Raw genomic sequence first — 25,436 nt, forward strand, 5'->3', positions numbered from 1 at the left:
GGAACCTTGGCAGTGAGTTATGGCCATTGTTATGACCTGGGTTGTCTCACAGTATTTGAGCATGGATCCAGATATTCAGCCACTCAGGAGGCTTCAGAATCCATCCCCATGGAGCCCGTGTTTGCGCTGGCCTGTGCCCAGCTCTGAACCAAGGTCTGCTCTCATGTTGCAGTTGGGACTCTCAGCTCCCTGGCTTCACCTTCAGGGACATGTTCCTTTCCATCTCCACACGCCTCCCCTCTGAGTACCTCTATGGCTTTGGGGAAACTGAGCACACAGCTTTCAGAAGAAACATAAGCTGGCACACGTGGGGGATGTTTGCCCGAGATGAGCCACCAGCGGTAAGCACAGACCAAAATCATCAATATTTTTACTCTATGTAAATTTACTTTAATCCCTGTATATTCTCCTCTCAGATGAAATACACCATATTTAAGGTTCTCCTTCCTTTCTGTCCCTAAACTACCTATTTATATATATATATTTCCTGTGGACTATGGATTTTATTTATTTCATAAACTTTTATTTAATATGTTCTACATGTCAGGCACACATAGAATGAGACAGTGTCTTATTAAGACACTGCCTTTTTCTCCAGATGCTTATAAACTAGTAAAAGAGAGAAAGAGAGAGAGGCAGAAATAATGGTAATGTGGTGTAACCAGTGCTGCAATAGATTTGTATAGTAATAAATAAGGAAGGCATAGGGGGAGAGGGCACTTAGGTTTTCACCTGGGATGGAAGGAAGGGTCAAGGAAGTCTTCACAAGGGACATGACATTGTACTGAATCTGCAATACTGCACAGGAGTTTGCTGTTTGGGTTATGATGTGAAAATGATTTCTTGGATTTTCTCTTCTTGATTACCCTCCTGCTCTTCCCACAACCCTCCTAGTACAAGAAGAACTCCTATGGTGTCCACCCCTACTACATGGCCCTGGAGGAGGATGGCAGTGCCCACGGAGTGCTCCTGCTGAATAGCAATGCCATGGGTAAGACAGACACAGAATCCCTGTGTACCACCAAAAACATCTGGGACCTCTTTCAGCCATCTGGAACATCAACAGAAATAAGGAAAGTCAAGGGCAAGGCAAATGAAACAGATAAACTCACCTACCATTCATTCATTTATTCAAGTTTTACTAAGAGCACTAGGCCAGGTATAAGGGGTACAATTTTCACTAAATACAGTGCCTATCTTGTGTGACCTTATTTACTGTACCTTTTAGCTCTTTTTCACAAAGTGATAATAAGATGTTGAGACTGAGATTATGTTTGAGGTACCTGAATATCCCTCTCTGATTCTACTTTATGGGAAATGGCTTATTAGAGGAAGTGGGCATTAAAATAAGAATGTAAGAAAGTGAAAATAGCAAAATTTAGGGCAGAGTCCCTGACTGGGAGATTTATAGTTCCAAGGATACTCCTCACCTTCTTTTTTTTTTTTTTTTTAACAGATGTGACATTCCAGCCTACTCCTGCCCTGACATATCGCACCACAGGAGGCATTTTGGACTTTTATATGGTTTTGGGGCCAACCCCTGAGCTTGTAACTCAGCAATACACTGAGGTTGGAAGTTATTCTACCCATCAATATATCATCCAATGTTTGCTGGGTATTGCCTTGTTCTTAGCACTGAGAAAGGCCATTTTTTCCACCCTTAAGGCCCTTAGATGTCCCTACTACATTATTGCTGTCTTTTCTGAAAGTCAGGAGTTAGTGTTTAGGGGCTCTACAGGCATATTGATGTCCCATACTTCTCTTAACTATTTGCCTTCCTGAGAATTTCAAATCAGTGATAATCACTGAGTTCTCAGTTTCCTAGAGTGGATACTGTTTATAGAGAGACTGTCTATCATTCTGCATCTCTATGGTTAATCCATATTTATTTGACTTTCTTGTTTTTCTTGAGTGAGGCCTCTTAGATGAGACAGCTTCACAGAAGAGCTCAAGTTGCTTCAAGTATAAGTCAATCATCTTTTCTTCCCAAAGAAATTGACTTGAATCTATTTTTCTTTTTTATTTTAGTTGATTGGTCGCCCAGCAATGATTCCCTACTGGGCCTTGGGATTCCAACTGAGTCGCTATGGATACCAGGATGATTATGAAATCTCCAGTTTGTATGATGCAATGATGGCTGCTCAGATTCCCTACGTATGATACCCTCATTCAGTCTGTGGTTTAATTAGTGGTGGGAATTTGTGGCTAAGTATAGATTGGAAAATCTTCATAGAAATTCATTCAAGTAGTGATGACTACTTCAGCATGAAGAAAATGTAGCTGTGGATCTAGAAAACATTACCTTTTAAGTTTATTTCAGGCAACCCTTTAAAATCAAGGGTTGCAAACTGAGAGTTGCATAAATCCTTCAGCAGTTTGAGGGATGCGTGGGGGATACTGTTCCTGCCTCTTGCCAGGAATATCCTGCAGTAGCCGTGGCTGGACTTTGAGACATGACTTTTGGGACCTGAAAATCATCTCAAGATTATAACCATTTTAGGAAATTGTACTGTGGCTATTCTTGGGGAGGGTGGATATAAAAGGACAATATGAATGAAACCAGTTAATAGTAAGCCTTCACTTTTTCTTAAACACACACATACACACATAAGCATATCCTACAACAACCTATCCCCTAGATAAAGCCCTAGAAGTGCAGTCATTTGCTGTCAACAGGCAGAATTCCATAAATAGCATGCTCTTTATCCTCCTTTAATGATCAGTTTCTCATCACACAGTTGTTTTGCTCTCAATTTACCTCCTGAGATTTTGGAGGACAATTAATGATTGGCAGCTGAGAATAAAATAAAGCATTACAATATTCTCATCAAAGATAATTTGAAACATTCATCCAGACTTAATTTTTCTTTTTATAGACTGCTATTCTAGATACTTATTAAACATAAATTAGAAAAGATAGGAAAATTAAAAGATTAAAAAAATCCATGGATTTACCTCACAGAGACAATTAATGTTAATAATGTGTTGATTCATTCTTTCTGAGTTTTGGCTTATGAACAAATCTCTCCTCCCTCGAACAACTTTTACTTAAAATCTTAAGGCAATTCAGGTGATTATCACTTTCAGGCTAAAAAGAATCATCATCTCCCCACCAGGAACTGAATATTAACCACTTGATGTCATTATTCAACAATCAAGGATTAAGTGAATTTCGTGTGCAGAAACCTGAGTTCGTGCTTTATAGAGAAGAGGGAAGACAAGGTTCTCACTCCAAGGCTCATCCAGTCAAATGAGAGTGGCAGAAATAAATACATTCTAGAAAACTATAAAATAATGTAGTTCTAAATGTGAATAGGAGAAGGCAATGGCAACCCACTCCAGTGCTCTTGCCTGGAAAATCCCATAGATGGAGGAGCCTGGTAGGCTGCAGTCCATGGGGTTTCGAAGAGTCGGACACGACTGAGCGACTTCACTTTCACTTTTCACTTTTAGGCATTGGAGAAGGAAATGGCAACCCACTCCAGTGTTCTTGCCTGGAGAATCCCAGGGATGGGGGAGCCTGGTGGGCTGCTGTCTATGGGGTCACACAGAGTCGGACACGACTGAAGCCACTTAGCAACAGTAGCAGCAAATGTGAATAAATTCAGTCAGGTTTATTGAGGGGGGGGGAAGACACAGATATACAATCTTTTGTTTCTCAGGCAAGTATGGCTTTCTACCCTTGAACATTCAACCAGCATTTTGTTTAATAGGCTCATTGGGTTTCAGATCTGAAGAATGGAAAAGACATAAATTGAGGGAAGGAAAGGGAGGAAATACAGTTGGAGGAGCAGAAAGAGAAAGAATGGGCACTGGTGAGCTGGATGTAGGGATTAAAAAGCAATTTCAATCAGCAGAATTGAAAAGTCAGTCTAGGAGAGTAACAGATAAGTTCAGGGAGGTCTGGTCGGGAGGTCTGGTCTGGAGTCTGCAGGCAGTAGGACCGGAGCCTGGCTGAGCAATTCATGTGCCCCGAGGAGCTCCTGCTGCAGGGACCTAAGTATCCTGCTTGCTTCCTTCTACAGGATGTCCAACATGTAGACATCGACTACATGGACCGGAAGCTGGACTTCACCCTCAGCCCCAGCTTTCAAAATCTTGGTCTCCTGATTGAGCAAATGAAGAAAAATGGCACGAGATTTGTTCTTGTTCTGGTAGGTATTTAGAAAGACTAGATCCTGTTTTCTGCTTCTATAGTTCAAAACTACATTGAGGGAAACTGGATGAAAAATACAGAAGACCTCCCTGAACACTTTTTGTAACTTCTTATGAATCTATAATTTTTTAAAAAAAAAGTATTAAAAAGCAAATAAACAAAAGAAGAATGAATGAAAATGGCTTTTAAAAGATGATGGATTGCAATATTTATTTTTCATAACTGCGTTATTGGGAGGTAATTTATTATTACATTCTTTCGGTAGAGTTAGAAAACTGAAATACTAGATAATAGCCAACAATACAATAGAGTGTGTAACACTAGATATAGCCCCCCCCCCCCCAAAAAAAAAACAGTAAAGAAGAGAGAGTGTGTCTCACTGTTTCAGGCTATGCCTTGGAGAAAATAGCTGTATCTTAATCTCATTTTTCCCTTAGGGGCTCAAAAACCTCTTAAGTTACCATCACCAGTACTCAACAATGGTGAGGTTTAAGGGACTTATTTCTTCTAAATTAAATTCATAAACAACTGATTTAAGATCCAGAATATCAGTTTATTATTTCACATTGGGGGCTTACCAGGTGGTACAGTGATAAAGAATCTGCCTGCCAGTGCAGGAGACAAGAGGCAATGATTCGATCCCTGGATCACAAAGATCCCCTGGAAGAGGAAATGGCAACTCACTCCAGTATTTTTGCCTGGGAAATCCCATGGGCAGAAGGAACCTGGAAGGCTATAGTCCATGGGGTCACATGAGTTGGACTTGACTGAGCGACTGAGCACACATTTTACATTGGAAGCTGTTATCTTATCAAACACAGAAGTAGTTACCTACAAATGATCCTTCCTTCTAGCCTCCAGAAATTACGCAGTATTTTTTTACTTTTGTTCATTCATTCATTCAAGTATTGACTAAACACTGGGTCTTTGAAAATCCCTCTTCTAAAAAATGTATTTATAATCTATGAGGATAAGATGTCCTTTTTCTTACAGGGACTTTATTCTACTAGAGGGAGACCCCCCAATAAATAAACATTAAAAAAAAGATAGTTTCAGATAGGTAGTGACAATTTCTATGACAGTTGTGAAGTATGATGCTATTTAGAGAACAGTTGAGTCAGGTATGGGATAGATTGAACAGGGAAGGGAACTTGAGATAGACAAGCTGGGTCACAGAATAGAAGAAAGGAATTTCATGTTCTTAAGGACTATTGCCATTACATTGTGGAAACATAATCAGTTAGACTTCTCCACTTGAGAGTAATGTTTTATTAACCTGGTTTATCTCCAGGAATTGTTTTCAAACACAAGCATACTTTTTTTCCTCAAGAATGTTATAGAGAGGGACTTCCCTGGTGGTCCAGGGAAGTGTGGTTAAGACTCCACACTTCAATGCAGGGGGTGTGGGTTTGATCCCTGGTTGGGGAACTAAGACCCCACATGCCACATGTTGCAGCCAAAAAATAAATAAAATAATGTTATAGAGAAACATCAACATAGTTTTTAGCTCTCAATTATTCATGGGGGATGTGTGTGTGGTGTGTTGTATTATTTCTCACCATTTCTTTCTGCACTGTGAATTGTTAAACATTTAGAGAAGAGATTTCTTGGTGATGTTTTTCTCATGTCTGATGTTTTAAACCCTTTCACTGCAGGACCCAGCCATTTCTGGCAATGAGACCCAGTATCTCACATTCACCAGAGGGAAGGAAAGTGATGTGTTCATCAAATGGCCAGACAACAGCGATATTGTCTGGGGAAAGGTAAGATTTTGGATAAGGTGCCTGTAGTTAATCAGTGTCACAATTGATTAAAAGAGATGCAATAACTCTTGGCAAAATATATTGGGTAATTTATAAATTATGAATGAGTAGAAATCTGTCTGATACTGATTAGCTCAATAAACATTAATAAGGCTAAGGTTTCAGGTCTAATCCTCTAAAATATCAGTGAGCCTTGTTTTATTGTCTGGAAGTATTCCAATGACCCACCCCTTATATATGCCAACTGGTCATTTAACAAAGATAAAGAATCCCTTTGAAAAGGACTTTGAAATCTGTCTCTCAGTCACCTACTCTCATCTTTGACCCAGGATGCTTAATCAGTATCTAATAAAATCACTGAATGCTATGAATTAATCTCCTCTTATCTCCTTTCATTCTCTTTTGTGGCCTCAATCCTCATACTCATTGTTTGATTCTTAGCAACAAGATTTTAAGTGGACTTCCTGACTCTGGATGACAGTAGCTCTTAGCCAGGGTTGCTCTGTAAATATCCCATGCTGCTTCATCTTGTTGCCAAAGTCTTGGCTCCCTGTCTACCGATGCTGAATAGAAATACAGAGACAACATTTGGAGGAAATAGAAAAGAGTAGCTTTATTATTTTTACCAGGCAAAAGGGGAAAACAGTGGACCAGTGACTCAATAATTGTGCCTTGCTCTCTTAGGAATAGAGAGAGGTTTTATATCCTCTTGAATGTCTTGCATCTTTTTTTCTGCTGCAAAGTTTCAAAATGGCCACAGCTGGCATCAGGCAACTCAGCAGCTAAGTCTGGTGTTCCTGAAGTTATCAACCCAGGACCTTCTTTCTGAAATGGAGAATGCTACAGGGAGTGTAGGAGAAGAATGCCAAGTGTAGAACATAATCTACATGGAGTCAGAAAGTAATTAGCTTTGTGAAGGACAAGTCCAGCTACAAGTGTCTGTTAGTTCAGTTCAGTTCAGTTCAGTCACTCAGTTGTATCCAACTCTTTGCAACTCCATGGGCTACAGCACGCCAGGCCTCTCTGTCCATCACAAACTCCCAGAGTTTACTCAACACATGTTCGTTGAGTCAGTGATGCCATCCAACCATCTCATCCTCTGTCGTCCCCTTCTCCTCCTGCTTTCAATATTTCCCAGCATAACGGTCTTTTCCAATGAGTCAGCTCTTCGCATCAGATGGCCAAAGTATTGGAGTTTCAGCTTCAGCATCAGTCCTTCCAATGAATATTCAGGACTGATTTCCTTTAGGATGGACTGGTTGGATCTCCTTGTTGTCCAAGAAATTCTCAAGCGTCTTCTCCAACACCACAGTTCAAAAGCATCAATTCTTCAATGCTCAGCTTTCTTTATAGGCCAACTCTCACACCCATACATGACTACTGGAAAAACCATCGCTTTGACTAGATGGACCTTTGTTGGCAAAATAATGTCTCTGCTTTTTATTTATTTATTTATTTATTTATTTTTTATTAGTTGGAGGCTAATTACTTCACAACATTTCAGTGGGTTTTGTCATACATTGATATGAATCAGCCATAGAGTTACACGTATTCCCCATCCCGATCCCCCCTCCCACCTCCCTCTCCACCCGATTCCTCTGGGTCTTCCCAGTGCACCAGGCCCGAGCACTTGTCTCATGCATCCCACCTGGGCTGGTGATCTGTTTCACCATAGATAGTATACATGCTGTTCTCTCGAAACATCCCACCCTCACCTTCTCCCACAGAGTTCAAAAGTCTGTTCTGTATTTCTGTGTCTCTTTTTCTGTTTTGCATATAGGGTTATCATTACCATCTTTCTAAATTCCATATATATGTGTTAGTATGCTGTAATGTTCTTTATCTTTCTGGCTTACTTCACTCTGTATAATGGGCTCCAGTTTCATCCATCTCATTAGGACTGATTCAAATGAATTCTTTTTAACGGCTGAGTAATATTCCATGGTGTATATGTACCACAGCTTCCTTATCCATTCATCTGCTGATGGGCATCTAGGTTGCTTCCATGTCCTGGCTATTATAAACAGTGCTGCGATGAACATTGGGGTGCACGTGTCTCTTTCAGATCTGGTTTCCTCAGTGTGTATGCCCAGAAGTGGGATTGCTGGGTCATATGGCAGTTCTATTTCCAGTTTTTTAAGAAATCTCCACACTGTTTTCCATAGTGGCTGTACTAGTTTGCATTCCCACCAACAGTGTAAGAGGGTTCCCTTTTCTTCACACCCTCTCCAGCATTTATTGCTTGTAGACTTTTGGATAGCAGCCATCCTGACTGGCGTGTAATGATACCTCATTGTGGTTTTGATTTGCATTTCTCTAATAATGAGTGATGTTGAGCATCTTTTCAGGTGTTTGTTAGCCATCTGTATGTCTTCTTTGGAGAAATGTCTGTTTAGTTCTTTGGCCCATTTTTTGATTGGGTCATTTATTTTTCTGGAATTGAGCTAGCTTTTTAATATGCTGTCTAGGTTGGTCATAACTTTTCTTCCAAGGAGTAAGCATCTTTTAATTTCATGACTGCAGTCACCATCTGCAGTAATTTTGGAGCCCCCCAAAACAAAGTCTGTCACTATTTCTATTGTTTCCCCATCTATTTGCCATGAAGTGATGGGACCAGATGCCATGATCTTAGCTTTCTGAATGTTGAGCTTTAAGCCAACTTTTTCACTCTCCTCTTTCACTTTCATCAAGAGGCTCTTTAGTTCTTCTTCACTTCCTGCCATAAGTGTGGTATCATCTGCATATCTGAGGTTATTGATATTTCTCCCAGCAATCTTGATTCCAGCTTGTGCTTCTTCCAGCCCAGCGTTTCTCATGATGCACTCTGCATGTAAGTTAAATAAGCAGGGTGACAATATACAGCCTTGACGTACTCCTTTCCCTATTTGGAACCAGTCTGTTGTTCCATGTCCAGTTCTAACTGCTGCTTCCTGACCTGTATACAGGTTTCTCAAGACTCTGTTAGTAGTAACAGCTAAAGAATAACCAAAATGACTGTAGGCCTATTTGGCTGGTATGTGCCAAAGGCTCCTCACTCGTTTATGTTTTGCTGCAACACTCTTGCTCTGGATTAATACCCTGTTCAAGCTGGTTTTAGAAAGGCAGAGGAACAAGAAATCAAATTGCCAACATCTGCTGGGTCATCAAAAAAAGAAGAGAATTCCAGAAAAATATCTATTTCTACTTTATTGACTATGCCAAAGCCTTTGACTGTGTGGATCACAATAAACTGTGGACAATTCTGAAGGAGATGGGAATACCAGACCACCTGACCTGCCTCTTGAGAAACCTGTATACAAGTCAGGAAGCAACAGTTAGAACTGGACATGGAACAACAGACTGGTTCCAAATAGGAAAAGGAGTACGTCAAGGCTGTATATTGTCACCCTGCTTATTTAACTTATATGCAGAGTGCATCATGAGAAACGCTGGGCTGGAAGAAGCACAAGCTGGAATCAAGATTGCTGGGAGAAATATCAGTAACCTCAGATATTCAGATGACACCACACTTATGGCAGGAAGTGAAGAAGAACTAAAGAGCCTCTTGATGAAAGTGAAAGAGGAGAGTGAAAAAGTTGGCTTAAAGCTCAACATTCAGAAAGCTAAGATCATGGCATCTGGTCCCATCACTTCATGGCAAATTGGTGGGGAAACAGTGGAAATAGTGGCTCACTTTGTTTTGGGGGGCTCCAAAATCACTGCAGATGGTGATTGCAGCAGTGAAATTAAAAGACGCTTACTCCTTGGAAGAAAAGTTATGACCAACCTAGACAGCATATTAAAAAGCAGAGACATTACTTTGTCTACAAAGGTCCATCTAGTCAAGAATATGGTTTTTCCAGTGGTCATGTATGGATGTGAGAGTTGGACTATAAAGAAAGCTGAGCACCAAAGAATTGATGCTTTTGAACTGTGGTGTTGGAGAAGACTCTTAAGAGTCCCCTGGACTGCAAGGAGAATCAACCAGTCCATCCTAAAGGAGATCAGTCCTGGGTGTTCATTGGAAGGACTGATGTTGAACCTGAAACTCCAATACTTTGGCCACCTAATGAGAAGAGCTGTCTCATTTGAAAAGACCCTAATGCTGGAAAGGTTTGGGGGCAGGAGGAGAAGGGGACGACAGAGGATGAGATGGTTGGATGGCATCATCGACTCAATGAACATGGTTTTGGGTGGACTCCGGGAGTTGGTGATGGACAGGGGAGCCGGGTGTACTGCAGTTCATGGGTTTGCAAAGAGTCGGACACAACTGAGCGAATGAACTGAACTGAATGCCCTGTTCAAGTGCCTTTGAATGTTTCCTTCCCAACTTACCCAAATAATACCTGCACTTCAAGGCCAACTTAAATATTCACTCTTAGGAAGCATCCAAAGATCAGCTTTGTTCTCCCTTTTGTATATTGCAACTTGCTTATGTTCCATCTGTGAACTTGGAGAAAACAAGGACTGTTTCTTACTTAAGGCTCAGCAGATACAGATTATAGAAGGGAGCCTGGCATATAGTAAATGTTCAGTATTTGTTGAATGAATGAATCAATGTATATAGTTGAAAAGTGAAAGTGAAGTCACTCAGTCGTGTCTGACTCTTTGTGACCCCATGAACTATAACCTATCAGGTTCCTTTGTCCATGGGATTTTTCAGGCAAGAATACTGGAGTGAGTTGCCATTTCCTTCTCCAGGAGATCTTCTCAGCCCAGGGACTGAACCCGGGTCTCCTGCATTGTAGGCAGACGCTTTACCGTCTGAACCACCAAGGAAGTCCAAAATGTATACAGTTAATGTCCTTGTAATTATAGATGAAATTGGTTGACACTATGAATTTTTTTTTGATACTATGAATTTTTTAATGCTGTGTATACTTGGGGTCCTTAGTAAGTTGTGATACTGCTTAAAAGTCTTGAGGCTAAGTGTATAGGTTGTGAACAGAAATCAATCTTATTCCTTTAGAGTCACACTTAATATGTATTTTTTATAAGGGGAAATTTGTTACAAGTCTGTGATAGGCAGGTCAGTAAAAAAATCATCATTTGCCAAGTGATTGTACAGAGGATGTGCTTAGAAGGGATTTAGTTAATAACATTCAAAAGTAAAATTTTGAAAACTGATGGAATGAATCAAGATATCCCAACCTATTTTCACCTAACAAAATTCCATATATTCAGACTTTGCAATTTAATTAATGGCAAATATCCCCTGGAATTATATGGAGATGCATGTCATTAGAGTCTAACATGTGAAACATCTCATGGTTTGTGTGCAATGCCTTTTAAAGGTTTTAATTGTTCTTTTTCTTTTTCTAGGTTTGGCCAGATCTGCCCAACGTGAATGTGGATGGGTCCCTTGATCACGAAACTCAGGTTAAGGTACAGTAACACACAGATTTTTGTCTACATGGTTCTAAACATCTGGATACTTAAGAGTTTTACCCTGATGTTTGGTTAAGTAGCTCTGAGTTGGGTGTACTTGTCAACAAGTAATTTTCTGGAAGCAAAATTTTCTGCAAATGGAAAACCCAACAGGCAGCTAAACTGGAATTGTATAGAAGGAAATTATATATGAAATACCTTTACCTGTGCACCTTCAATGGGTTGTATTTTGTTTGAATTTAAAGTTGGTTAAAAATAATGAAGGAAAGTCTGAAATCTTTTCACTGGAGGGGTTATGAACAGATTGGGTTTTAATTTGAATCATCTACATATAGAAGAAAGTGCTGGCCAGTTGAAAGGAGCAGTGGCCTTGACTCAGCACTTGATGCCACATCAGTCTCGGGCATCCAGCATCCCATCCACACTGCAGCTCACGTTTCCCTGCATGACTGATCTCCTTGATTTGGCCAATGGGGAAAAAGCACTTGTGCTCTGAAGTTTGACTGTTTAGACACTGATGGTTAATTTTCCTATTTATATGATGACATGCCTAATCGTAAAGTGAATCCCATGTTTAAAATGGGACTTAAAGACTATCTAACCTTCTAGGAAAGGAGAGTATGGAGTCACCTTCCCTGGGGTGTGTGTGTCCGCAGTAAACTGCAGCCGCAGCCACTGATATGAGGTTAGGGCACACACCAAGTGGGCAGAGCCTTGCACAAATACCTGCTTGTCTCCCCTTCCCGGTCCTCGCGCACCCCCGACCCCCCACAGAAGAGCTGAGACCCCACATAAGAGCATGTGTCCTCCTTACAGCTGTACAAAGCCCACGTTGCTTTTCCTGACTTCTTGCGGAATAGCACGGCTGCCTGGTGGAAGAGGGAAATAGAAGAGCTCTACAGAAACCCTCGAGAGCCAGAGAAGAGCTTGAAGTTTGATGGACTGTGGATTGTAAGTCATCTTTCATGCCTTTCTTTGAAAACATTAGCAGTCGAAACACAGGGAGATAACTCAGAACCTACCAAAGCAGCAAGCTAGGGCTAGCAGAGTGGACCAGAGGGATGCTGTTATAGAGCTAAGGTGCTGGGACCACCGGGAAGAGCAGAGAGAATCGTATGTCTTCCCAGAGACATACTGCCTAGTGGAAGTTGGGGTCCCTGAAGGCGATGAGCCGTCGCTCAAGTTGCTGCTTGGAGAAGAAAGAGGGACACATGTCTAACTTCTCTTAGCTCCACACCCTCTAACCTCTCGCCAGTGCTTCCCATTGGCCAGACCTACACAGAGGCCAGTGCTAAAAGAGCCCAAGAGCCCATCCTGTGATACAGGGCAGGGCCAGGGGTGGGCAAGGCATGGATCAGAGGCAACTGGCATCATCACAGGGCTGGGAAAACTCCAGCTTCAAAGGTCCATTCTGATGCTTGCTGTGGTTGTTGGTTGGGCTTAAGAGCAGGGCTTCCTGAGATGTCTCTGGGACACACATTCAAAGGCTCCTCTATTGGTGTTTCTCTACGAGTGGGAAGCATGTCAGTACCCCAGTTTCCTCCTCCACTGTGCATGGTCTGAGCTCCCGAGCATATCCCAGGTCAGCTCTGAAGAGCTTCTCCAGTCTGGGCCAGGCTGAAAGAAGCTTGCCACTGACCCAGAGACAAACCTCTCAGCCCACTGGCGGCCCCGGGGCTGCCCTGGCCACCATCAGGATAGGCAGACCCAGGGCACGAAAGGACACAGATTAACCCAAACTGAAGAGATGGGGGAAGCCCTGAGCAACACAGATCCCAACAGCTCTGTGGTGTTTGTTCCACTGTGAGAAAGCTGTAGCTGAATAACTCCAGGAGCCAAGAGTCCTCCCGAACAGCCTGGCTTTGCATTTTAGTATGTCCTACTTAACATCACCAGGGCCTTCCCTGGTGGCTCAGACAATAAAAATGTCTGCCTGCAATGTGGAGACCTGGGTTCAATCCCCGGGTCAGGAAGATCCCCTGGAGAAGGAAATGGCAACCCACTCCAGTACTCTTGCCTGGAAAATTCCATGGACGGAGGAGCCTGGTGGGCTACAGTCCTTGGGGTCGCAAAGAGTCGGACACGACTGAGCGACTTCACTTTCACTTAAGATCACTTAATATACAACATTTTAAGTTTTCCACTGATAATGTAGGCTGTGAATATTCACCTCAAGAACTGCTATTTCTTGCATTTAAGTAATAGATCCCTGCAAGTATTATTTGATTTCTAGATTTGTTTCTGAGTTACCTACAACTTTCTAGGACCATATCTACTGAAAGTTAGAAAGTTAGAGATTTCTCCTGGTTTTGGGTCTATGCTGGTGTCAGAATCAATAGTCTAAACTATTGATAATGAGGAGATTATAATAACCATTAGCCATGGATAAAAAGTGAGTCATCCATGCATAGAAAAGATGGGCTTGTGTGGGGAGATGAATCAAAAGGAGATTTACTTAGGTCATGATTCCAGCCTAATTTCAGTATTTTGTCACTATAAGCCAATCCTCACAGGTCTAAAAATGCCAAGTAAACTAGAGGTTTAACACTCTTCTTAAACCAAAATGATTCCTTAGAGTCCTCTTGGGTTGGTGCCTGAGGTTACACAGAGTCGGTGATGAACCAGCTGGTGTGAGTTTGACCTCACTGCTGTGGGGACCAGTGTCATCTCCAGGAAGGGCCATGCTGCCTCTGACCCACGGAAGTTTTTTTTTTTTTTTGCTATCTCATTGCAGAACATGAATGAACCATCGAACTTTGTGAATGGATCTGTCAGGGGCTGCAGCGATGAAATTCTTAATAATCCACCCTATATGCCATGTATGTAAAATGATGTCTTCACTAAATTACTTCTCTGCTCAAAAGCCTTGCAAATTTTCCTGTTACTGTCAAAGTGAAACCTAATTTTGGCAAGAAAACGCTCTTAAATCTGACATAAAATCTCAAATACAATAATTGAATAAGTGCAAATAAACAATTAATCAGGCATTGAAATAATAGCATGATGTGGTATGAAAGAAACCAAGCAATGATGTGCATCTGATTATAGTGATGAACTGATAACTGGCGCTCCAAATCACCCCCTGCACACCACACACACCACACATACACACCACATACTACACTGCACACACACCACACATGCACACACACAGACATGTCACACACCACACACACCACACATACACACCACATACTACACTGCACACACACCACACATGCACACACACAGACATGTCACACACCACACGCACCACACACACCACACATACACACCACATACTACACTGCACACACACCACACATGCACACACACAGACATGTCACACACCACACGCACCACACACACCACACATACATACCACATACTACACTGCACACACACCACACATGCACACAGACATGTCACACACCACACACACCACACATACACACCACATACTACACTGCACACACACCACACATGCACACACACAGACATGTCACACACCACACGCACCACACACACCACACATACATACCACATACTACACTGCACGCACACCACACATGCACACAGACATGTCACACACCACACACACCACACATACATACCACATACTACACTGCACACACACCACACATGCACACACACAGACATGTCACACACCACACACACCACACATACATACCACATACTACACTGCACACACACCACACATGCACACACACAGACATGTCACACACCACACACACCACACATACATACCACATACTACACTGCACACACACCACACATGCACACAGACATGTCACACACCACACACACCACACATACATACCACATACTACACTGCACACACACCACACATGCACACACACAGACATGTCACACACCACACACACCACACATACATACCACATACTACACTGCACACACACCACACATGCACACACACAGACATGTCACACACCACACACACCACACATACATACCACATACTACACTGCACACACACCACACATGCACACACACAGACATGTCACACACCACACACACACCACACACACACCACACACATACCACATACTACACTGCACACACACCACACATGCACACAGACATATCACACACCACACATACATACCACACACCACACATGCACACACACCACACATGCACACACAGAGACATGTCACATACCACACATACCATACATACATACCACATACTATACTGCACACACACCACACATGCACATATACAGACAGGTCACACACCACACACACCACACATACATACCACACACTACACTGCACACACACCACACATGCACACACACAGACATGTCACATACCACACACACCATACATACATACCACGTACTACACTGCACACACACCACACATGCACACACACAGACATGTCACACACCACGCACATCACACACACTGCCACATATTACACATACACCACAAAGACACACATATACACATACCACACATACACACACACACGCACCCTACATACACATTTCACTCTTTTGATTAGATGATGGAAATTTAGTTCTGTCACTCCTTCTGCCCATGTTCACAGAACCTACATGAAAGATATTCCCTGTTTGTCCCATGGTAAAAACAAACAGAATATCAATGGACCTTGGGTTTAAAGGTGTCTTAGGAGTTGAACACCTTACAAGCTGAACTCTTCCCTTACCTTGAACTCATACCTTACTTGAACTCTTGCCTAGGGAAGGAAGTGACTCACTTCAATAAGAGTACTGTCCCAGTAATTCGTGGACTCCACATTTCCTGAATTGTGGTTCACTGCTAGGCTTACTATTGCTCACTAGATCCTTCCTTCCTTCCTCTCTCCCTTCCTCCCTTCCTTTCTCCTTCCTTCCTTTCTGCCTTTTTCTCCTTCTTTCCTTAATTTAGTATCTGTGTATCAGATAAGTGATGACAAATCAGAAAGCTTTAGCAGTATTAGTGTGGTGATGAAATAGGACCTGTTCCCTTGAGAACATTGCCATCTAGTGGAAGAGACGATCATAACCATAAAGGGGTTTATTGAGTCCTAACTGGGCTATGGCAGCCCCCTGTAACTATTGGAGTTGGAGCGGAACAGAAGCGTCCCCTTCCTGGCTCCATACCCCGTTCTTACCTTTCATTAATTAAGCAGCCACAGGACCCTGATAACAAAAACTTCTTGAAACTGGAGCTGTTACTGGTAATGAGGTTGTTGGCTGAAGTTGAGAAATGCGAAGATGATGGGAATTTCTGGTGAATGTGCAAATCAGGTTCTGTAAGAATTAACTCTGCATTTCCTCCCAGACTTGGGGTCCCGGGGCCAGGGCCTGAGCAGCCAGACCCTGTGCATGGAGAGCCAGCAGGTGCTGCCAGACGGCTCGTCCGTGCGCCACTACGACGTGCACAACCTTTACGGCTGGGCCCAGGCCAGACCCACGTACGAGTGAGTGTGCTTTTGTCACCGGCCAGCAAGACGATTTTCATTTCTTCCTATGACTGTAAATGTCTAGAGTTCTGACATGGTCAGGGACAAAGCTCTTTGCATCACGGGCATCCACCCTTACTCTATGTGTGTGTGCTAAGTCACCTCAGTCATGTCCGACTCTGTGCAACCTTATGGACTGTAGCCCTCCAGGCTCCTCTGTCCATGGGGATTCTCCAGGCAAGAAGACTGGAGTGGGTTGCCATGTCCCCCTCCAGGGGATCTTCCTGACCCAGAGATCGAACCTGCATCTTCCGTGACTCCTGCATTGCAGGAGGATTCTTTACTGCTGAGCCACTGGGGATACCCCTGCCTTATTTCTTGCCTTCATTATCTCTCACTGAGGTGTGTGTGTGTGTGCACATGTGCATGCATGCCCACGCATCCCTGTCCATTTTTGGACTTATTTTAGTGTGAAATATTGGCAGTAACCTAAATGGATTAGTTTCCGCTATAGCTAGCTACTTTTCCTGACATCACTTACTGAATACTTTATCTTTGCCTATCGATGTGGTGCTTTCTTTAGCAAATATTTGGATTACATCATACACCAGCATCTGTCAATAGATTTTCTCTTTTGATCCACTGATTTTTCTCTCATATCTTGTTTTTATTTTTGGGCTAAAGCATCTTACAGAAGACTGACCTTCCATTGAGAAATATTTAAACATCTTTTATGTATATTTATCCCTCTGTGCAAAATTTTTCCTGCGTTTTGAGGATTAGCCTAGTAGAGGGCATATTATCAATGGGAGCTGTAGTCATATATACTTTTATTTGGGTACCAGATCTACCTCTTTGCTCTTTAAATGACTGACAAATTATCTCTCTTCTTTGAGCCTCAGTTTCCTGACAGTAAAAGTAGGCCAGGATTGTGAGACAGTACACATGAACATGACCGGTACAATGCCTGGGATAGAGTAATTGTTCTGTGAATATCTGTCTTACACCTCACCCCAGCCCTCCTCATACCTAGAAGTAGATAGCTAATTAATTTTTTTAAGAAATCCACATATTGTTAATCAGCCATATTCCAAAATAAGATAAATTTTTTTAATTAAAAATTTTTTTAAAAGAAAAAGAAATCCATACTTTAGATGATGCTCTATCTGCAAGTTGTTCTCCTGGGAAGCTGACTGGGACTCTCAGCATCACTTAAATAGCAGATAAAGCTCCTCAGCTGTCCAGCCTCAAATTCACCCTCAACTCACCCCCTTGTCCCCCTCCGAGCAGAGCCGTGCAGGAGGTGACAGGACAGCGAGGGATCGTCATCACTCGCTCCACTTTCCCCTCTTCTGGCCGCTGGGGAGGACACTGGCTGGGCGACAACACGGCTGCATGGGACCAGCTGAAGAAGTCGATCATTGGTGTGTGGGCTTATCCTGGGTCCTCTCCAGGTGGGGAGGGGGCTGGAGTGCTCTTCAACAGGGTTGGTCGTGTCTAATCGTCATCCGTGCCGTCAGTGAAAGCCACGGGAGCTGAGTGCTCTGTGTGTGTGAGCTTTAATGCACACCCATCTTTTGACATTTTCATCACGAGTGACTCAGAGCTTTCAAATGTGGAACAGAAGAGACAGGTCAAACCTCCCCTTCCCGCGGTCTGCTCTCCTGTGTCCAACGCAGCTGTATCTTCTCCTTGCAGGCATGATGGAGTTCAGTCTCTTTGGAATCTCTTATGTAAGTCCTACTGGGGCCATGATGAATCCCCCAGTTCAGATTTTGGTGTGTCTGAAACCCACAAAGTCCCACCTAAAATATGCTCTGGTTTTGCATCTTCTCAGACAGGAGCAGACATCTGTGGATTCTTTGGAGATGCTGAGTATGAGATGTGTGTTCGCTGGATGCAGCTGGGGGCATTTTATCCATTTTCCAGGAACCACAACACATTTGGGACCAGGGTGAGGGAAGCCAGTTACATTCTGGGTGTTTCGTGTCCTTACATCATAACTTCCTCTTATAATTGTATTTATGTATTCGTTTATTTTTGGCTGTACTGGGCCTCATTGCTGCGTGGACTTTTTCTCTAGTTGCGGCGAGGAGGGTCTAGTCTCTAGTTGCAGTGTGCAGGCTTCTCACTGTGGTGGCTTCTGTTGTTGTGGAGCATGGGCTCTAGGGCTGTGGGCTTCAGTAGCTGTGGTCCCCCAAGCTCTAGAGCACAGACTCAATAGCTGTGGTGCATGGGCATAGTTGCTCCGCAGCATATCGGATCTTCCCAGGTCAGGGATTGAACTTGGGTCTCCCGAACTGGCAGGTAGATTCTTTACCACTGAGCCATCAGGGAAACCCCACCACTTCTTCTTAACTCAAGAGCATCATACTTATTTGTATGATGAGAAAAATATAAAATCACCAGCAACTCCATTGCTTGGAAAATCCACAGAGTTCAAGAGCCCAGACTACCAACCATTTTCAAGAATATACTTTTTCCCATCTCTTGGGTTATTAATGCCTATGAAGAGAAATGTTTATGGCTCCCTATGGAGCTGAAATAAAAAGAGGCTCCCTTTGCTTTTAGAAATGATGGATTTGTATTTTACTTAAATCTCACTGAGTTATGTCAGTGCTGCATGGAGACCCATCTCTCTCTATACACGTGCAGGGCCAAGGCTAGACCCTATCCTGAAGGGTTCATGGAAAGAAAAGGAAGCAATAAGCTCCAGTTTATAAAGATGACAGATGGAGGGAAAGAGGAAGCTAGAAGTTAGAGGAAAAAGGATGTGTAACCTACATATGGGATATGTGCCTGTGCGTGAGTGCTTAGTCACTAAATCTGACTCTTTACGACCCCATAGACTGTAGCCCGCCAGGCTCCTCTGTCCGTGGGATTTCCCAGGCAAAAACACTGGAGTGAGCTGCCATTTCCTTCTCCAGGGGTTACTCCCAGATTAGCGATCAAACTCATGTCTCCTGTGTTGGCAGGGGATTCTTTACCACTGAGCCACCAGGAAAGCCCATATGTGCGTGCTGGCCCTTTTCTCATACTGCTAGAAAGGAGGAGGTGATCTTCCACTTGCTACTTTACCCTTTTAGAGACAAGATCCTGTGGCCTGGGACTCAGACTTTGAGACGTTCTCAAGAAAAGTCCTCCAGACCAGATATACTCTGCTTCCTTACCTCTACACTCTAATGCATAAAGCTCACGCCGAGGGCAGCACTGTGGTCCGACCCCTTCTCCATGAGTGAGTAGAGCCGGGTTCCCCAAGTGACAAGTCTGGGATGTCTTGGGAATAACTCTCTGCAACTGTCATAACAATATGGATGTATTTTTCACATTTTTTTTTCTTTAAGGTTTACAGAGGAACGCACAACATGGGACATAGACCATCAGTTCATGCTGGGCCCTGCCATCTTAATTAGCCCCGTGCTGGAAAATGTGAGTTTTCCATTGTAGCTCAGATACCCTCCAATCATGTAATCTAAAGAACAGGAAGGGCATTTTATAGATCATCTTTTTTTTTTTTTTTTTGACTGTGCTGGGTCACTTGTGTGGACTTTTCTCTAGTTGTGGTGAGCGGGGCCTACTCTCTAGTTGTGCTGTGAGGATTTCTTATTGGGGTGGCTTCTCTTGTTGTGGAGCATGGGCTTTAGGGCACGTGGGCTTAGTAGTTGCAGCTTCTGGGCTCTAGAGCACTGGCTCAGTATTTGCAGCACACAGACTTAGGTGCTCTTTGCTTGGTGGCGTGTGGGATCTTCCCGGACCAGGCATGGAACCTGTGTCTCCTGCATTGTCAGCTGGATCAGATTCCTTACCACTGCCCTCCAGGTTGTCTTATCCAACTCCCTGTTTTCAGGCAAATGCATTTCTAGAACTTCTAAGGGAGATCTTGATTGTTTTCCAAGATCTCCATGAATGGAAACTTTACCCCCACAAAGGATTCTCATTTTGGTATCTTATCATACTGCGTCCTTGCAAAATCTACCTTTTCAAAAATGTTATGTTTCTTTGTGTTTAAAGAAGAATTTCCTAGGATCTTTCTCAATAAAACCTTTCCAACTCTTAAAGTCATTAATCAAGTTCCCTTTTTAATCTTATTTCTGCAGAGATAATTTCAAAAATTAAAAGTAAATCATTGGCATATTCATAACGACAGGTTGACTTTGTTTTTCAGAACACTTTTCAGGTCCAGGCTTACTTTCCCAGAGCCCGCTGGTATGATTACCACACGGTAAGAACTAACACTGTTTCTGGGCCCCGGCTGGTCCCTGCAGGCAGAGAGGGGCCTGGACCTTTCTCCCGACTTCCAAGCACATATTCTCTAAGGCAGCAATTTTCAGCCTTTTGGCCATGCAAAGTTTGCTTAAATAAAAGTATCCACAAAACCACAAATATTGGAAAATCTGATGCCTGTGTTACATTGGCTCCTCCAAAACCCCCTATCTTTTCTGAACAACACAGAGAAAAGGCTAGAGGTTTTTTTTAGAGGTTTTAGCAAAGCTGAAAACCAGAGATTTTCTGCTTTGATTTGCAGTATTTTGTTGATTTTCTTGGAAAGGAAGGACTTGTGATAAAGCAGGCACTGATTTCATCTATTTTTCTGGTCATCATTCCTTGCCTACTTTTTCCCTTCTAGGGATCTGGCAATGAATCAATAGGTGAGTGGAAAGTCCTGGAGGCTCCCCTTGACCATATCAACCTTCATATCAGAGGAGGCTACATCCTGCCTTGGCAAGAACCCGCGATGAACACTCACTCCAGGTAAGGGAGAGAGGTGGTGTTTGTTGGCCTCACTTTCCCACAATGAGGCAGCCTTTTAGGAAGTGGCCCACCTCGATGGAGGATAAACTAAATATGGACAGTTTCATTGATCTGATTCTGAGAGTACCTTCCAAGAGGGATCTGGGGGAGAATGAGTTTATGAAGTCAGTCTTGGGGAGAACTTTTATCTGTAGCTTCTGTGTCAAAGGTTCAGGGTATGTTTTCCTGAGGGTAGCATCATGTACCTCTTTCCACGGTTATTTAAAAATTTGGGAATAGGAGTGAGCTCTTTGATTTGTGTTTAAATCAAACCAGGGTTTTAGTACTTATCCTGAGGTCTACTTTGGTGAACTCAAGAGAAATTATACACACCACATCACACACACATATTACATAAAAGAGAACATGTTATGTCAAGAGAGATGTACATAACAAGAGTAGTAACCACTCAAAGAGGGAAGTTAGCTTTCACTCTTGTGCTATAAAAATCATGGTTTCAGCTCTGGGCTGAGTCTTGAATAATAGAATTTGAATGTGTGAAGACAAGAGAAAAGGATATTCTGGGAGGATTAAAGAACTAAAGGTGAAAATTGAGCTTATTTTGGAGGACAGTAAACCATTCAGTTTAACTGGAGCACTGATAAAGGAGAGAGATAAATAAATAAAAATCAAGCCGGTTAGTATCAGGCCATGGAAGGTTGTGAATGCAGAAGTACACTGCATTGTATTCTACAGCAATCTGAAAGCTGCTAAACAATTTTTTTTTGTGGAGGGGAGAAGCTTCTTATATTACTTATATATGTAATTAAAGTGTACGTATTTGATTTTTGGAGATTAAAGTTGTATTGAATGTTTCATTAAAATATAAACATTTTATTCGGTTAGCTTTTAGACATCTTTTATTTTATCTCATCTGTTTTTAGAATTTTAGGTGTATTTTTAATGTATTTACTGTTTTTCTGGATGACTATATATTTTCAAAAGAAGCTGCCCTTCATCCTTACAACCCATAGTCTATAGAAAAATAACTTTTCTTTTAATAGCCGACAGAAATATATGGGACTGATTGTTGCTTTGGATGACAGTGGTAGAGCTGAAGGTCAGCTGTTCTGGGATGATGGACAAAGCATTGGTGAGTAGGAACTTTCCCGAGTCCCCATACAGCATTCAGGAAAGCCATACATGGAGGCTCAGGATATAACTGGCATGAATTGAAAACCTGTTTCTATTACTACTATTAATAAGGCAGTGGTGTTGGGAGAATTTTTGAAACTTGTTTCTCATATATATTATGCTGTAATTATAATAGAGGGGTATAGGGTCCCCCGCTTTGTAAGATCGTCAATCTGATATTATAGGTTCGGCTGGGGGACTTAATCTCCCTATAACTTTCTATTAAGCTGACCATCTAGTCTCAGTGGTTCATAGTTCTGCCTCTATTTGGACCAACCATCTAGAACCAGGCACCCTTTGCCTCCAAAGTGGTGGCTCAAACAGTAAAGAATCTACCTGCAATGCACGAGACTTGGTTCCATCCCTGGGTTGGGAAGACCCCCTGGAGAAGGAAATGGCAACCCAGTCCAGTATCCTTGCCTGGGAAATCCCATGGACAGAGGACCCTGGCAGGCTATAGCCCACGGGGTCTCAAAAAGTCAGACATGACTGAGCGACTAACACTTTTATAATGCGGGACCTCAGGAAACAAATTAGAGCTTAGAAAAGTTCTTAGTGTCTCAGGATTTGGGAATTTAAATTGTCAAAAGAATACTTATGCCAACGAAATGTTGCTTTGTATACTTTCTCTTCCCAGTTTCGGAACACAATAGTTCTATCTTAGATCATTGGCGCTTGTCACTATAACTGGAACACCCTCTTCCTCAGGCATTGCTGTAGATTTACAGTCTCTCACCAACTGATGTCTGTTTTCCAATACTTTATTAATGTGGACCAGAACATTCTAATCTTGTAACAGGTGGCAGTTACTGAATTTATAGTTTTTTTTTTTCAATAAAATAAAACATTTTTTTTCTTTATTTACAAAAGTAAAATATTTCTAAAGGTTTCCTCCTTTTGGTTTTATTCATTACAAGGGTAAACATATTCTCATTAAGGAAAACATTTTAAAGATAAAAAATTAGAAAAAAAATCAAAACCAGTTAATGTTTTTTGCTGTAGCACCTTTTGCTTTCGTTTTACTTAAAATAGTGCTTAACTTTCAATAATGCTGAAATTATGCATGCTCAGTCGCCAACTCTTTGTGACCATATGGACCAGAACTCCTCTGTCCATGAGATTCTCCAGGCATTAATTCTGGGGTGGGTTGTTATTTCCTCCTCTGGTTGAAAACATGAAGTAAAGTGAAGTGAAGTGAAGTGAAGTGATGTCACTCAGTCATGTCCGACTCTTTGCGACCCTGTGGACTGTAGCCTATCAGGATCCTCCATCCATGGGATTTTCCAGGCAAGAATACTGGAGTGGGTTGCCATATTTAATTTGTGAATCCTGTTTCTTTGCACTTAACATAATGACACAAATATGTCTAGATATTATTTTATATACTTTATCAATATCCTTATGATTATCACATTCCATCCAGAGGATATTCCATAATTTACCTTTCTATAGTTATTCCCTGTGCAGGATATTTTCAGTTTTTATTGTTATAAAATAACAACATTGAATATTAACCTTTGTTTGTATTTCAGATCATTTCCATAGGGTAGATTCCTAAAAGTAAAATTATTGTTTTCTAATTAACTTGATGTGCCTACATAAGGTGTATCCATTTTAAATTTATAGTTGTATTAATATATGTTTTGACAAAATGTATACAGTTGTTGGTTTTCTGCTGCTGCTGCTGCCAAGTTGCTTCAGTTGTGTCCGACGCTGTGCGACCCAACAGATGGCAGCCCACCAGACTCCCCTGTCCCTGGGATTCTCCAGGCAAGAACATTGGAGTGGGTTGCCATTTCCTTCTCCAATGCATGAAAGTGAAAAGTGAAAGGGAAGTCACTCAGTCGTGTCTGACTCTTAGCGACCCCATGGACTGTAGCCCACCAGGCTCCTCCGTCCATGGGATTTTCCAGGCAAGAGTACTGGAGTGGGGTGCCATTGCCTTCTCCTATTGGTTTGCTACTATCACAATACATATGTAGAATATTTTTGTAGACACAAAGCCCTTCTACTTCTTTCCAGCAAACTGCCCCCCACTCCCAGTTCATCTTTCCAGTCTCTGACAACCGCTGATCTGCTTTCTGACATTATGAGTTAGATTTGTCTTTTCTAGGTTTTATGTAAATAGAATCCTACAGGACGTCCTCTTTGTGTTTAGCCTCTTGCACTTAGCAAAATATTTTTAAGAATTCATCCATTTTATTGCATATAAGAGTTCATTACTTTTGACTCCTGAATAATCATCTTGTGTGAGTACCACAATTTATCCATTTACTTACTGATAAACATTTTAGTAGTTTCATATTTTTTACTATTACTTATAACCTGCCATGGTTATTTGAGTATAAGTCATTTGGTAACCATATGTTTTTACTTCTCTTGGGTAAAATCCTGGAAATGGAATTGCTGGGCCTGGTCATATGACAAGTGTATGTTTACTGGTTGAAGAAAATACCAAATTGTTTTCTAAAGTGTACTATTTTCTATTACTAACATTACTAATTAAGAGTTCCAGTTTTCTACATCCACACCAACACTAAGAATTAATTTAAAAAATTTAACCGTTCTAGTAAGTGTATAGTGCATTTCATTATGGATGTGATTTGCACTTCCTTGATGTTGAGCATCTTATCATGTGTTTATTGGTTATTTATATACATTCTTAGGCCTTCCCTGATAGCTCAGTTGGTAAAAAATCTGCCTGAAATGCAAGAGACCCTGGTTTGATTGCTGAGTCAGGAAGATCCGCTGGAGAAGGGATAGGCTACCTGCCGGGGTCCAGCCCCGGCGGA

General features: G+C 42.1%; 1 protein-coding gene across 2 annotated transcripts in view; it reads left to right on the forward strand.

Annotated features, from left to right (window-relative positions):
- The window catches only part of MGAM (maltase-glucoamylase), a 199,588-nt gene that overhangs the window by 157,294 nt on the left and 16,858 nt on the right, over nt 1-25,436 (forward strand). For both annotated transcript variants that reach the window (XM_043463910.1, XM_043463906.1), the window contains 18 exons: nt 173-341; nt 895-991; nt 1,457-1,569; nt 2,029-2,154; nt 4,026-4,154; nt 5,812-5,919; nt 11,221-11,283; nt 12,103-12,237; nt 14,021-14,105; nt 16,599-16,737; nt 18,010-18,143; nt 18,418-18,452; nt 18,557-18,673; nt 19,806-19,954; nt 20,064-20,148; nt 20,885-20,941; nt 21,347-21,471; nt 22,515-22,603. In XM_043463910.1, the coding sequence (XP_043319845.1) occupies nt 173-341; nt 895-991; nt 1,457-1,569; nt 2,029-2,154; nt 4,026-4,154; nt 5,812-5,919; nt 11,221-11,283; nt 12,103-12,237; nt 14,021-14,105; nt 16,599-16,737; nt 18,010-18,143; nt 18,418-18,452; nt 18,557-18,673; nt 19,806-19,954; nt 20,064-20,148; nt 20,885-20,941; nt 21,347-21,471; nt 22,515-22,603 (1,955 nt within the window). The remainder of the gene's footprint in view (nt 1-172; nt 342-894; nt 992-1,456; nt 1,570-2,028; nt 2,155-4,025; nt 4,155-5,811; nt 5,920-11,220; nt 11,284-12,102; nt 12,238-14,020; nt 14,106-16,598; nt 16,738-18,009; nt 18,144-18,417; nt 18,453-18,556; nt 18,674-19,805; nt 19,955-20,063; nt 20,149-20,884; nt 20,942-21,346; nt 21,472-22,514; nt 22,604-25,436) is intronic.

The sequence above is a fragment of the Cervus canadensis genome, chromosome 3 (genome assembly GCF_019320065.1).
Source record: "Cervus canadensis isolate Bull #8, Minnesota chromosome 3, ASM1932006v1, whole genome shotgun sequence".
NCBI lineage: Eukaryota > Metazoa > Chordata > Mammalia > Artiodactyla > Cervidae > Cervus > Cervus canadensis.